This window comes from Mobula hypostoma, chromosome 18 (assembly GCF_963921235.1).
Source record: "Mobula hypostoma chromosome 18, sMobHyp1.1, whole genome shotgun sequence".
Taxonomy (NCBI): domain Eukaryota; kingdom Metazoa; phylum Chordata; class Chondrichthyes; order Myliobatiformes; family Myliobatidae; genus Mobula; species Mobula hypostoma.
In genome coordinates, this window is record NC_086114.1 from 10,356,656 (window position 1) to 10,371,884 (window position 15,229).

Here is a 15,229-nt window from a genome sequence, read left to right on the forward strand (position 1 = left end):
CATATACATACTTGCTGTAATTCAGTTTTTTCCCAAAATATTTATCATATGTTACATTGTACGGCTGCCACTAAGTTAACAAATTTCACGACACATGCCGGTGACTTTAAACCTGATTCTGATTTTGAAGTGGTCAAACGGGCAGATATACCATTACTGCTGACAGTAATATTGCCCAAGGCATTGGGTAAACTCCCAGCTCTTCTCAACATACCACCGTAGTATCATTTACCGTTTGCAAAAAGACAATGTTCTTCTGTGTTGTGAGGAGTCAGTCTGCACAGTGTGCTCAGATTCACTGGGAGAAACAAAACGATTCATCATTAAACCTGCATTTATAGATCCTCTGATCAATTTGAGACCCCAACAGGACCAATTCTAATTCTATCAGTTCCCTCTCTTTATTCGTCTGGGAAATCCATGAGTTGGTGGGATCCTTGTTACCGGTGTTGGTATTTCTGAAAGATTGATTTGTTTATTCAGAGTAGGCCTTTTCCGGCCCAGTGATCCCCGATTTAACCATCACGGGACGATTTACAAGATCTCATGAACCTACCAACTGGACTATGGGAGAAAACTGGAGGACCCAGAGGAGACTCACGTGGTCATGGGGAGAACATCCACTGCTGTGGGAATTAAACTGGATCGCTTGTGCTACCGTGCTGTCCCATCTGTATCTGCTTGTGGTGTGAATCCTGCCTGTATTCCCCTAACATATTTATTCAAATCTCTGTACTTCTGTGATATCTTCACCTGTATCTGTGGCTTTCCCTGTCTCTCTGTGTGAAACCTGTATTCCTATGGGAACACTATACCTCTGTGAGAAACCTGCCTGTATTAATAATCTATTTGTATTTCTTTGAAATCCGCCTCTTCCTGTTATTCCTTTGTGTGAGTTTCTGTGTGATTTCCATCTGTATTCCTGTGATACTTCAGTCAGTATTCAGATGGGATCCCTGCCAGTCTTCCTGCTGTTGTACTCCTCCTACAGCTATTGCTGTATTTATTTGAGATCACTGTCTAATGTGTTGTCTGCCTGATCTGAGCCTGTAGTTTCTGTATTCCGGGGTGATGCCTGTCTGTCTATGTTTGAGGCGTGATCCTCCTCAGATTCCTGTCCCAGTATGTCGTGAGATCCCTGCATGTATTTAATGCGTGATCCGGTTTGCATTTACTGACGGATCCTGTCTGTCTCCTTGCATAATCCTGTCTGCATCCCTGTGTGATCTGTCTGAATTTCGCGTGATCCTGCCCGCTTGCAATCTGCGATCCTGCTGTTTGCAATCTGTGATCCTGCCTGCTTTTTAAGGTGCGATCGGCCCCTGTTTTATTATGTCGATTCAAGGTGTCCGTGCCCCTGTGTGATCTGTCTGCGTTTTGCATGATCCCTGTCTACATGCAATGTGTGCTCCCTGTCTGTATCCCGGTGTGACCCCAGTCCGTCGGGTTTGCCGAGCGAGCGCCTCCCCTTGCCTCCGCAGTCCGGCTCCGGCTCCGGCTCCAGGACGGGTTGCGCTGGATGCTCTGACTGAGGCTGAGGCTCTTGTTTACCAGCGAGCTCGGAGCCTGAGTCAGAGACACGGCGGGCGGACCAGCAGCCTCCGAGAGAGAGAGAGAGGGAGAGGGAGAGAGACAGACACACACACGTTCAGAGGCAGGGAAGCCGCGGAGCCCGCTCAACCTGCGCTGCCGGAGACCGAGGACGAGCCCAGGGACCGCAAGCCCAGCGCAGGGTCGCCGCCGAGAGCACCTTTCCCGGGGAGCGAAGGGTCCTTGTAGCACCCCCCTCTCTATCCTGGAAAAATCCCAACGCGCCACGCTTTGCCTTTTGCTTCCCTCCCCCCTCTGTCTCTCCTTCCCAGGCTCCAAACAAACAACAGGGGTAAAAAAATCCAGCTTTTAATTAAGAAAAATTGGGAGAGGAGGGGAGAAAATGCATCTTTAAATCGCTTCAGAGAGAGAGAGGGAAGGCAGGGGTTCAGTTCTGCAGTTTGTGCAGGAATTGTTTTCTCTTGCTTTGGTAAAATATATCTACTGTATATTTCTTTTTTTTTCTTGTTTTTTTTCTCAAAGGAATGGAGACTGAGGATGGGGAGTTCCAGAACAGCTTGTGTTTGCTAAATTTCACAATGAGACACAGACAAGGTTGAGGGGGAAAAAAGCCAAGAAAAAAAACAAAGGATACTGTAGCAGGAAAAAAGGAAGAAAACAGTTTAAATTTGCAAGAGTTACTTTTTTTCCCTTCCTCCATCCCATTTTCTTAACATTAAAGTACCCCAGCCTAGTTAAAATTAGAGGTTCATTAAATCTGGAGTTGCTCCTTTTTTGTTTTTGTCGTTGGGGGTTTTGTTTGACGATTTGTTTTCATTCGGTGGCGGAGACGGTCGGTATGCTTTGGTGGGGTCCACAAATGGGAACCAAGTCTGGAACAAAGAGGGGCTCCGTGACCTTGTGTTGGGGTTTGGTCGCTCTCTGCGTCTCACTCGCTCTGGGACATACTCATATCGAAAGTAAGTACATTTTTTGTTAGAGACTTTTAATGTTTACGGGTATTGTAGTCAGACACATTCACGAAATTAAATCGTGCATTTACTGTAGTCTTCGAGCTTTCTAATAATTGTCTTCGTAAACTATTTTTAAAATATTTAAAACTTTTTGTAAAGGATATCTTTCATGTAATTTTCTGGATTATTTTATAAACGAATGATTAACCTTTTTGGTGTTTTAAAGTTATAACTTCATGCAAATTGTTGAAATGTGTATCCTTATGATTTTTAAAAAAAATTTCAGTGCAATAGTTTTGCACCTTCAAATATTGTTTTTCATGTGAAAGTTACAAGTTTGGCGGCATGTGCAAAGCTGTCAACGAAATATGGCAAAAAGTTTTCCCTGGCATCTTCTAATTCTTTCAGAAACCCGTCTCGTACTTTCAACAGTTGTTTCAGAGTTCAGCGAGAAATGTTGCTGGAATTTGTTTCTGACCAGCAAAACCAATATCCAGCAACAAATCACATATTTTTAGTTTAACGTTGGTGGGGGGGGGGGGTGTCTCTGAATGGGTGTGTGTTTGAAGCCCACCTGTCTTTCCTATTCACCGGGGAGGGGGTGGAGGCATTGAGAAACAGGACATTTGAACAAATAAGTAGATAGGCTTGGTGAACTTAGATTTTAATTGTCTCACTGTGCTGTGGTTAGGATCCCTCTCCATGGGGAACGTTGTAGTTCCCATCCTCAAGCCATTCTACCTTCTTGATCAATCCCTCTTGACCATGTTATTTGTATTGCTTTTTCCTCAAGTGTACTTGTGTTCTTCCTCTCTTATCACCTGCTAATTTCCTTTATCTATTTCTTCCAATCTGTTATCTTTACAGTTGTTGCCCCCCCTTTCTGCTATCTTTCTGTATTTACTTGTGGATGACTGTTCTCCTTTATCAGCTTTGTTTGTTGTTTCTGTTCAACAGTGTTTATGCTGTTTCCTTTTCACATTTTGCCATTCTCACCTCTCACTCCATTGGCTTCCTGACTTTTGTTTTCCTGCGGATTGTTACTGTCTCCTGTTTCAATTTCCTTGCTATCAACGTTTATATCCTCTGTGCTTTTATTTCTACTTAATATTGCGTACTTCTTTGATAACTTTTAATCAAATTTTATCTATTGTTGACTGATTTATCTCTTGTTTGGTGGTAGGATTTTGTATTTTTCTTAATTCTAGTCTGATTGGTACATGATGTTCCATTGTGCAGTCGATATCACAATTTTGTTTTAATTTCTTGTGAAATTCTGTTTTCTCTGTTTACATTTAATAAATTTTCCATTCTTTGCTTTCAAATTTAAGATTATTTTAAAGTTGAAGCGTATTTCCAGTACTTGCTATTGCTGCTTCTCCAATCTGTTCTGCTTTAATTCAGCTTTGTTTATCCAGTTCCTTTATCTTCCAATTCTTCCATGATTATTTATTCCTGAAAATTTGTTGTTTTTTTGTTTTTTTGGTTTCTGTTTCTGATTTCTATCATCAAAATAATCATGCTCTCCTATTCCGAACTGCCAGTGGTAACCTGTCTTTGTTTTACTGTGTATAACATTTTTTTGTTTGTAACTTTTTGGGAATTCCATTCATCTATTCCATAGGATTCTTCCTTCCTATCCTCTAAGCTTTCCACACATTCTCTCCCTTCCTCACTCTGTCTCTCACTCTGTGAATCCCCCTTCCCTACTCCTCTCTCGCTCCCTCCCTCTCCCCCTTCCCCACACACACACACTCTCTCTCTCCCCCCGTCCTCCTCTCCCCACCCCTTCCTCACTCCATCACTCTCTCTGTCTCCCCCTTCCCCACTCTCTCTCTGTCTCCCCTTCCCTACTCCTCTCTCACTCCCTCCCTCTCTCCTCCTTCCCCACTCTGTGTCTCTCTCTCTTTTTCTCTCTTTTTCTCTCTTTTTCTCTCTTTTTCTCTCTCTTTCTCTCTCTTTCTCTCTCTTTCTCTCTCTTTCTCTCTCTTTCTCGCTCTTTCTCTCCTTCTCTCTGTCCGTCTGTCTCTCTCTCTCTTTCTCTTTCTCTCTCTTTCTCTCCCTTTCTCTCTCCCCCTCCTCCCTCCTCCCTCCTCCCTCCTCCCTCCTCCCTCCTCCCTCCCCCCTCCCCCCTCTCCCCCTCTCCCCTCTCTCCCCCTCTCCCCTCTCTCCCCCTCTCCCCTCTCTCCCCCTCTCCCCTCTCTCCCTTTGCCACACTGTCTCATCCCCGTGTGTGTGTCTCTTTCTCTCTCTCTCTCCAAAGCCGTGTTTTTCTCTCCATTTTGTTTATGCTTTCTCTTTGTTACTCTCACCTCATCACCACCTCTCTCTGTCTGTCTGCCTCTCCATTTTCACCTTTTACCTACTTCCCCCCTTCCCATCCCCGTGCTCTCTGACTCTCTCCCCTTCACTCTGACTGTCTGTCTCTCCTTTGTCCTTCTGTCTTTCTTCCCTGCTGCTTCCCTCTGTTCACCTTATTATGGCTGCCTTTTCCTCTCCCCACCCCTCCCCCACGTCTGCCCCCCCCCTTTTCCCTTTCTGTTTCTGTCTTACTCTGTGTGTCCCGCTGCTCCCGCTGCCACGGTTAACCACTTTGTGTTGTGGCTGAAGTTGCTACCTGTGCCTAGGTTGGTGAGAAGTGTTGATGTAACAGTGTATGAACTGCGGAGGCTAGTGTCAGTGAATTTATTTCCGTAGTGAGTGGTTGGTTTCCTGCTAACTGCTTTAATCTGTTTACTGTTTGGAGGAAGTGCTGCAGAAGATGGCCATAAATAATGGAACCGGTTACACTTAACTAGGAAGTGTCGGTATGCTTGATGACAAAACATTGGCTTCACAGCAAGCTGGGAGTGTGGGATGAAATGACTGGTGGGGTGTTCTTCAGGGCAAGTGAGGCAATGACTTCTACGCCCAGGGAAGTAGGAGCAGGAGTAGGCCATTCGGCCCCTCAAATCTGCCTTGCTATGAAATACGATTATGGCTGTTCAGTTCCTGGATTCAGTCCAACTTCCGTTCCTGTTCGCCACACACAGCCCCCAGTTTCCTGAACTTTGAAGCATTTATCTACCTCTTTGAATACGCCTGTAATCCCACTTAAACCTGGGATGGGGAATTCCAATAATTCTCCCACCACCCCATGGGTGGAAGTTTCTACAAGCCTTTGGTTTAAACAATAGCACTGCTTGTCTAAACGTCAGTGAATATTCTCTCATTTTGTCCTTTCCAACACTACACCATCAGGCTTCAAACTGAATCAGAATCGGGTTTATTCTCTCTTAGGTATGTCGTGAAATTCGTTGTCTTTTGGCAACAATACAGTTTAACATTTTCCTGGAGCGAGTAATGAATGACAGATGCCCTGGAAGACCAATTCGGCACAGTCAGCACCGGAGGACAGATCGTACCAACCGATGACACTGATGGGCCGGCAGGAAGTGGAAGGTGAACTGGCCTGGCTTAGGAACCGTCTGGACAATGCATCTACCAGATATGGCGTGGTGATCAGTGCAGAGAAGGCCAAGCTAATGAGAAACAGTGAGGAGCCAATCACAATAAAAATCGCAGTTAATGGATGTAAATGGTTCACATGTCTTGTGCCATCATCAACCAAGAAGGATCAAAATGTGAGGTCCTTGCAAGGACAGCCCAAACAACTAAAACCAGTCTGGAGAGACAATAACATTGCTCTCAGATCCAAGATGAAACTCATGCATGTACTTGTGGTCTCCCTTTTCTTGTATACATGTGATTACATGGACTTTGACAGCAGAACTGCAAAAGAAGATCCAGGCAGTAGGAATGAGATGCTTCGGAAGGCTCCTTGGCATCTCCTATACAGACCATGTCTCAAACGGTGAAGTATGAAGAACCATCAGGCTGCACATGAGACACTATGAAGATCTACTGTCCAAAGAAAAGAAGAGGAAACTGAGATGACGTGGCCACATAACAAGATCAATTGGGGCGTCAAAGATCATTCTTCAGGGGATGGTGCAGGGGAAAAGAAAAAGGAGAAAGGGACAGACAGAGGAAGAAATTGGCAGATAATGTTGCAGAGTTGGTCGGAGGGAGCTCTGCCGCAACCCAGGTATTCACCCAAGACCGTGAGAGATGAAGGCAACTGGTGCTCATCCGTACAGCACCCCTACGATCCAGGCGGGTTGTGGGATCTGTAACTGTAACAGTTCAATACATAAATACTATAAATTGAAATAAGAAATATGAAATAAATAGTGCAGAACTGTGTGAAATCTGATGGCTCTTCCTAAAGCTGTTTAACCCAGTGGTCCCCAGTCTCTTTCTATGCCACCATTAAGCAAGCGATCAGTAGACCCCGGGTTAGGAACCCGGGTTTCACCCAATTCTAGCACCCGGATCAATCATCAGTAGTTTCCAGAAGCAAATAGACTGGGAGGAAATCAGTAGATCAGGCAGCTCCTCTGGAGGGTAAATGGACAGCTGACATTTTGGTTCAAGACTTGCCTGCATTCAGGTCATTTGTCCATGTCTTTCCACAGGTCCTGCTTCAGCTGCTGAGTTCCTCTGGCATGTTCCTGGTTGCTTCGCATTCCACTGTCCTCCATCTCCGGTGCCTCCAGTCACTTCTACTGTTTGCTACACCTGTGGCTGCGGTCTGTAAGGATGGGTCTCCCGGTTTATTTGTCTCCACGACTTGGGTAGCCTTGTACACGTAGACGTTCTCCAAACCATTTTCTCCCATCTGCGCTCACTCCGCAGTCGGTGGCAACTGGTTGAATTAGCATTCATTTCAAGAGGGCAAGAATATAAAAACAAGGATGTAATGCTCTGGGCTTTGTAAGGCCTCTTTTGGTGTATTGTGGCCCCATATCTAAGAAAGGATGTGTCCGCATTGGAGAGGGTCCAGAGGGTGGATTCACAAGTAAGGTCCCAGGAATGAAAGGGTTAATGCATGAAGAGCATTTGGTGACGCTGTGCCTGTACTCCCTGCAGTTGGGGGAGATCTCATTGAAATAGATCAAATATTTAAAGGCCTAGGTAGAGTAGATATGGAGAAGATGTTTCCAGTAGTGGGAAAGTCTTGGACCAGAGGGCACAGTCTCAGATTAGAGTGGTGTCCACTTTGAGCAGAGATGAGGAGGGATGGACTTCTTTAGCCAGAGGATGGTGAATCTGTGAAATTCATTGCCACAGGTGTCTGTGGAGGCCAAGTCATTGGGGATATTTAAAGCAGTGGTTGATAGCTTCTTAATTAGTAAGGGTGTCAAAGGTTACAGAATACAGGGGAATGGGGTTGAGACAGATAATAAATCAGCCATGATGGAATGACAGAACAGAATCGATGAACTGAATGGCCTCATTCAGCCCTAGGTCTACGGAATCTCCAGTCTATTATTATTAATAATCATTTATTTTTTTATTTGAGGCTTGTTTGCACATTTGTTGTTTATCTGTGTCTTTTATTAATTCTGTCGTTTCTTTGTATTACTGTGAATGCCCAGAAAAGAAAATGAATCTCAGGGTAGTATATGGTGCCATGTATGTACTTCGATAATGAATTTGTTTTGAACTTTGCCCTTGGGCTGGGGTTTGTAGGCACTGCCCACACTCCTGTCTGCTGTTAGGAGTTACCATGATGGATGGAGCAAGTACTTCTCCAGAATCTTGGGGCAGAGGGCGAATGTGATGGGTAAATGATGTTTGAGTAGTCAGTGCCCTGAAGTTAGTGAAGCTCATCTGCGTTAAGTAAGTCATTTTGGAATTGACTGCTTTGAATGGGGGGGGGGGGTTTGTGTTGTTTGCATTGGTTCTGATCCTGTGTTAGTCCATTTGGGGAGAAAAAGGCTATAAGAAGGTGAGGGAGGCGGTGTGTTGTGTGACCATGAGGGCGATACTTGTTTTTGAGCCGGTCGTGCAGGGAATAGAATGTACAGACAGAGTCCAAACTGAACAAGAACTTGTGGCTTTGATGTGGTTGTTATGACCTGAGGCTATTCCACAGCCACTGAAGTGCTTCCAGAGAGGCTGGTCGGGAAACGGAGGGAGATACGTTAAGATATCAAGCTCCCTCATACCCACAAATGTGGAAACAACCAAATACCTGTAATTGGTTTGGTAATTGTGAATATTATTGGGAGATAAGTCTAGCCCTGACAACAGGAGGGGCTTTCTGGGATCTGTTCAAGTGCTGTTTATCGGGAAGGCGGTGCCTCCCTCTCACATAGCAGCCTCCTCTGCTGCTGCCTTGCTGTTTGGCCCTAACTGGCTGCGTCACTGTCTGGGATGGGGTGGGTGTGCGTGCACACTGCACAGGATCAAAGCAAGCTGCAGAGAGTAGTAAACATAGTCAGCTCCATCACTGGCACTAGATTCCAGGACATCTTCAAGGAGTGGTGCCTCAGAAAAGTGGCATCCATCATTCAGGACATGCCCTCTTCTCATTGCTACCATCAGGAAGGAGGTGGAGAAGCGAGAAGGCACACACTCGGCAATTCAGGAACCGCTTCTTCCCCTCTGCCGTCTGATTTCTGATTGCACATTGAACCCGTAAACACAGACATCCCACCTCTCCCGGAACTTCCGGGAGTCTCCCGCATATTAATAGTGGCTCCCTGATGCCCGCGAATTATGTACAATATCACGGAAATCAATTTTTTTGAGAGCCAGTGAGAGAGAAGCAAGAGAGAGCGCGAGAGCGACCACGAGAGACAGAACGCGCGAGAGCGCGAGCGAGCGAGTGAGAAAGTGAGAGACAGCGAGAGAGAGCAAGTGAGAGCGCGAGAGCGACCACGAGAGCGAGAGCGCGCCATTGCAGAGTGTTCCAAAAAAGAATAAAACGTACGTCACCCAGACTACACTAAAGTGTACCCCTGCCTAATAGGGGTCAAAATAATGACAGTGTTGCTCGCTGCACTGTTTGCAACAGTGACTTTTCTATTGCCCATGGTGGGTTAAGACTGTAAAAGACATGTTGAGGTGAGTTTAACAGGTGTCATTTGTTCATTAGCATAGCTAACGTTATTTAAACTAGCTGGCTAGCTGCTAAGGAGCTACTCTATTGCAGACATCCCACCTCTCCCGGAAGTCTCCCACAAATTGATGGTGCTACCTCCCTGAAATGAGTTTTTGCAGGGTGGGATGTCTGTAAACACTGCCTCACTACTCTTTATTTCCTTTTCTAAACTACTTATTTAACTTTTTAATATACACATATTTGCTGTAATTCAGTTTTTTTATTATGTATTGCTATTGCAAAGTTAGACCATAAGATCATAGGAGCAGAATTAGGCCACTTGGCCCATCGAGTCTGCTGTGCCATTCAATCATGGCTGATCCATTTTCCCCCTCCTCAGCCCCACTTCCCAGCCTTCTCCTCGTAACCTTTGAGTCCGTGTCCAATCAAGAACTGATCAAGCTCTGCCTTAAATACACCCAACGATCTGGCCTCCACAGCTGGCTGTGGTAATAAATTCAACAAATTCACCACCCTCTGGCTAAAGAAATTTCTCCGCATCTCTGTTTTAAATGGATGCCCCTCTATCCTGAGGCTGTGCCCTCTTGGACTAGACTCCCCCCACCATGGGAAACATCCTTTCCATATCTACTCTGTCTAGGCCTTTCAACATTCAAAAGCTTTCAATGAGATTCCCTCCCCCCATCCTTCTGAATTCCAGAGAGTACAGACCCAGAGTCATCAAATGTCCCTCATATGATAACCCTTTCATTACTGGAATCATACTTGTGAACCACCTCTGAACCCTCTCCAATGCCAGCACATATTTTCTTAGATGAGGAGCTCAAAACTGTTCACAATACTCAAGGTGTGGCCTCACTAGTGCCTTATAAAGCCTCAGCACCACATCCCTGGTCTTGTAACCTTGACTTCTTGAAATAAATGCTAATAATTCATTTGCCTTCCTCACCACTCACTCAACCTGCAAGTTAACCTTTAGGGTGTTCTGCACAAGGACTCCCAAGTCCTTTGCATCTCAGATTTTTGGATTTCTCCCTGTTTAGAAAATAGTCTGTACATTTATTTCTGCTACCAAAATACGTGACCATGCATTTTCCAACATTGTATTTCATTTGCCACTCTTGCCTATTCTCCTAATCTAAGTCCTTCTGCAGCCTACCTGTTTCCTCAACATTACTTGCCCCACCACCAATCTTTGTATCATCTGCAAGCTTGCCAACAAAGCCATCTATTCCATTATCTAAATCATTGATATACAGCGTAAAAAGAAGTGGTCCCAACATTGACCTCTGCAAAACACCACTAGTTACTGGCAGCCAATCAGAAATGAATCCTTTTATTCCCACTCGCCACCTCCTACCAATCAGCCAAAGCTCTAACCATGCCAGTAACTTGCCTGTAAATACAAAGGGCTCTTAATCTGGTAAGCAGCCTCATGTGTGGCACCTTGTCAAAGGTCTTCTGAAAGTCCAAATATACAACATCCCCTTTATCTATCCTACTTGAAATCTCCTCAAAGGATTCCCGCAGGTTTGTCAGGCAGGATTTTCCCTGACGGAAACCATGCTGACTGTGTCCTCTCTTGTCCTGTGTCACCAAATTTCAAGTTAACAAATTTCATGACGTATGCTGGTGATTTTAAACCTGATTCTGGTTCCCAGACGGTACTCCAACCTCCTGAACCCACAGCCTTCTGGGCAGCACTGTTCTCTGTACGTGTACATACAGCAAATAAAGTTGATCTTTGATTCTTTGATGGGGTCCCTCTGTCCACCCACACAGTCGGTTTGAAATCTCTCCCTGCGTGGATATGTGAAAAGGTGACTCCAGTTGTGCTCCGCTTTTCCTCTGAATGGAGTAGTGCCTCCAAGGGATGTTATCTGGATTACGGCAAGTGTCCTATCCTAAACCTCTCAATTCCAGCAAGGTCCTGGCAGTTGGTGGTGATTGGCTTGCTGCTTTGAGTTTGGTGGAAGGAACATTTTTTTTTGACGCCCTTGCCCCATTTGTGGTCTATATACCACATCTCCAGCATCAATACATTGATGTGCATCCAAATTAACTGGTGGACTTCGCTTGAGTATTTTGATCTCCACAGGAGAGGTATCAATAAGATTGAAAGAGTTCAGAGAAAATTTACAAGGATGTTGCTGGGACTCGAATACCTGAGTTATAGGGAAAGGTTGAATGGATTCGGACTTCATTCCCTGGAGAGTAGGAAAATGAGTGGAAATATGATAGAGGTGTACAGAATTATGAAGGGTATAGTTAGGATAAATGCAAGCAGGCTTTTCAAGATTCAAGATTTTTTATTGTAATTTCCAATACTCAAGTGTAAAGGAGAACAAAATGATTGTTACTCTGGACGCAAAGCGGCACTACAATAAACCAATAAGATAAAGAACACATTAATAAAAAACAATAAATATAAATACGTAAGATGGCTTGTATATGTTGATTGTATGTCCATAAAATGTCTGTACATAAGGTGGCTCTGACAATGGGTTAATAGATGGAGGTGTAGATCAGCTTTACTGCTTGGGGAAAGTTAACTGTTTTTGAGTCTGGTGGCCATGGTGTGGATGCTACATAGCCTCTTCAGTGGTGGGAGTGGGACAAGCAGTCCATGAACAGGAAATGTGGGATCCTTTATGATGTTACTGGCCGTGTTCCGGCACCTCTCTGTAAATCTGTACTTGATGGTGGGTAGGCTGAGGACAGTGATGCTTTAGGCAATTTTGACTACCCGTTGTTTAGCCTTCCTGCCCACCATAGTGCAGTTTCCATACCATGTAGCGATACAGCATATTAGGCTGCTCTCTACTGCACTTCTGTAGAAGGTTTTTCCACAGAGGTTGCATGAAACTAGAACTGGAGGTCATAGGTTAAGGGTGCTTTGGACACCTTCAAAGCAATTGCGCAACCATCAACTGCGACTCCAGCCTTGAACTCCAGGCCGGGTCTTCATGTGCTGCTATTGTGACTCCTGTCTCCCCTTCCCCCACCACCACTCTGCAACCCCGTCTCCCTCAGATCCCACCGTCAGCTCCTGGGCCCTCAGACGCTCCATCTTCCTCTCACCCCAACCCTCCCCTCTCCACTGACACCACCAGCCTCCCTCCCCCTCCCCCCTCTGATCCCAGTTCTCATCCGTGCCGGGTCTTTACCATCCCCTCCAACCTTCCACTCTCTGAGGCAGAGCGCTCTGTCCTCCGTAAGGGCCTCACCTTTGTCCTCCTTCGCCCACACCTCAGCGAGTTCCGCGTACGCCATGACACTGAACTTTTCTTCTGCCGGCTCCGTCTTCGAGCCCACTTCTTCGGCAAGGACTCTCCCACCCCTACCAATGACCCCTTCTCCTGTCTTCAACCCTCCTCCTCTTCATGGACACCCCACTCTGATCTGATCTCCTGCCTGCTCTGGATCTCTTTATTGCTAGCTGCCGACGAGACATCAACCGTCTCGACTTCACTGCACCTTGTTCCCATTCCAACCTCACTCCTTCCGAACGCTGTGATCTCCACTCCCTATGCACTAATCCTAACCTTCCTATAAAACCTGCCAATAAGGGGGGTGCTGTTGTTGACCTCTACCTTGCCGAGGCACAGCGACGATTCGCTGATACCTCCTCTTATTTACCCTTTGATCATGACCCCACTAAGGAGCACCAGGCCATTGTCTCCCACACCATCACTGCTCAAGGGATCTCCCATCCACTCCTACCAACCTTATAGTTCCCACATGCTGCACTTCCCGTTTCTACCTCCTACCCAAGATCCACAAACCTGCCTGTTCAGGTAGACCCATTGTCTCAGCTTGCTCCTGCCCCACCGAACTCATTTCTGCCCCCCACCACTTTATTTTCACCATGGATGTCCAGTCTCTATATGCCTCCATCCCCCACCAGGAAGGTCTCAAAGCTCTCCACTTCTTTTTGGATTCCAGACCTAACCAGTTCCCCTCTACCACCACTCTCCTCCATCTAGCGGAATTAGTCCTTATTGTTAGTAATTTCTCCTTTGGCTCCTCCCACTTCCTCCAAACTAAAGGTGTAGCCATGGGCACCTGTATGGGTCCCAGCTATGCCTGCCTTTTTGTTGGCTTTGTGGAACAATCCGTGTTCCAAACCTATTCTGGTATCTGTCCCCCAATTTTCCTTCGCTACATCGACTGCATTGGCGCTGCTTCCTGCAAGCATGCTGAGCTCGTTGACTTCATTAACTTTGCCTCCAACTTTCACCCTGCCCTCAAGTTTACCTGGTCCATTTCCGACACCTCTCTCCCCTTTCTTGATCTTTGGGTCTCTATCTTTGGAGACAGCTTATCTACTGATGTCTACTATAAGCCTACAGACTCTCACAGCTACCTGGACGATTCCTCTTCCCACCCTGTCTCTTGCAAAAATGCCATCCCCTTCCTCCGTCTCTGCCGCATCTGCTCTCTGGATGAGGCTTTTCATTCCAGGACGAAGGAGATATCTTCTTTTTTTAAAGAAAGAGGCTTCCCTTCCTCCACCATCAACTCTGCTCTCAAACGTTCACACACATCTGCTCTCACCACATCTTCCCGCCACCCCACTAAGAATAGGGTTCCCCTTGTCCTCACCTACCACCGCACCAGCCTCTGGGTCCAACATATAATTCTCCATAACTTCTGCCACCTCCAACGGGAACCCACCACCAAGCACATCTTACCCTCCCCTCACCTTTCTGCTTTCCGCAGGGATCGCTCCATATGCAACTCCCTTGTCCATTCATCCCCCCCATCCCTTCCCACCAATCTCCCTCCCGGCACTTACTCTTGTAAGCGGAACAAGTGCTACACATGCCCTTACACTTCCTCCCTCACCACCATTCAGGGCCCCAGACAGTCCTTCCAGGTGAGGCGACACTTCACCTGTGAGTTGGCTGGGGTGATATACTGCGTCTGGTGCTCCCGGTGCGGCCTTCTATATATTGGCGAGACCCGACGCAGACTGGGAGATCATTTCGCTGAACACCTATCCTCTGTCCGCCAGAGAAAGCAAGATATCCCACTGGCCACACATTTTAATTCCTCGTCCCATTCCCATTCTGACATGTCTATCCACGGTTTCCTCTACTGTCCAGATGAAGCCACACTCAGGTTGGAGGAACAACACCTTATATTCTGTCTGAGTAGCCTCCAACCTGATGGCATGAATATTGACTTCTCTAACTTCCGTTAATGCCTCTCCTCCCCTTCACACCCCATCCCTTATTTGTTTATTTAAATTTTTAAAATATATTTTAAATTTTTCTCCCCCCTTTTCTTCTCTCTTTTTTTCTCCCTCTGTCCCTCTCACTATAACTCCTTGCCTGCTCTCCACCCTCCGGGCTCCCCTCCCCCCTTCTCTCTTTCCCCAGGCTTCCCGTCCCATGATCCTCTCCTTTCTCCAGTCTGGTACCCCTTTTGCCAATCACCTGTCCAACTCTTGGCTCCATCCCTCCCCCTCCTGTCTTCTCCTATCATTTTGGATCTCCCCCTCCCCCTCCCACTTTCAAATCTCTTACTAGCTCTTCTTTCAGTTAGTCCTGACGAAGGGTCTCGGCCTGAAACGTCGACTGTACCTCTTCCTAGAGATGCTGCCTGGCCTGCTGCGTTCACCAGCATTTTTTGTGTGTGTTGCATAGGTTAAGGTTGAAAGGTGAAATATTGAGGGGGAACAGCTTCACTCAAGGTTTGGAATGAGCGCCAGTGGAAGAGGTGGATGCAGATTTGATTGCAGCATTTAAGGAAAGTTTGGATAAGTATG

General features: G+C 46.2%; 1 protein-coding gene across 1 annotated transcript in view; it reads left to right on the plus strand.

Annotated features, from left to right (window-relative positions):
• Positions 1 to 1,051: 1,051 nt before the first annotated feature.
• igf1ra (insulin-like growth factor 1a receptor) overlaps positions 1,052 to 15,229 on the plus strand; it is a 316,061-nt gene continuing 301,883 nt past the window's right edge. Inside the window, exon 1 of the mRNA XM_063070431.1 lies at positions 1,052 to 2,510. Coding sequence (XP_062926501.1) covers positions 2,390 to 2,510 — 121 coding nt within the window. The 5' untranslated portion in view covers positions 1,052 to 2,389. The remainder of the gene's footprint in view (positions 2,511 to 15,229) is intronic.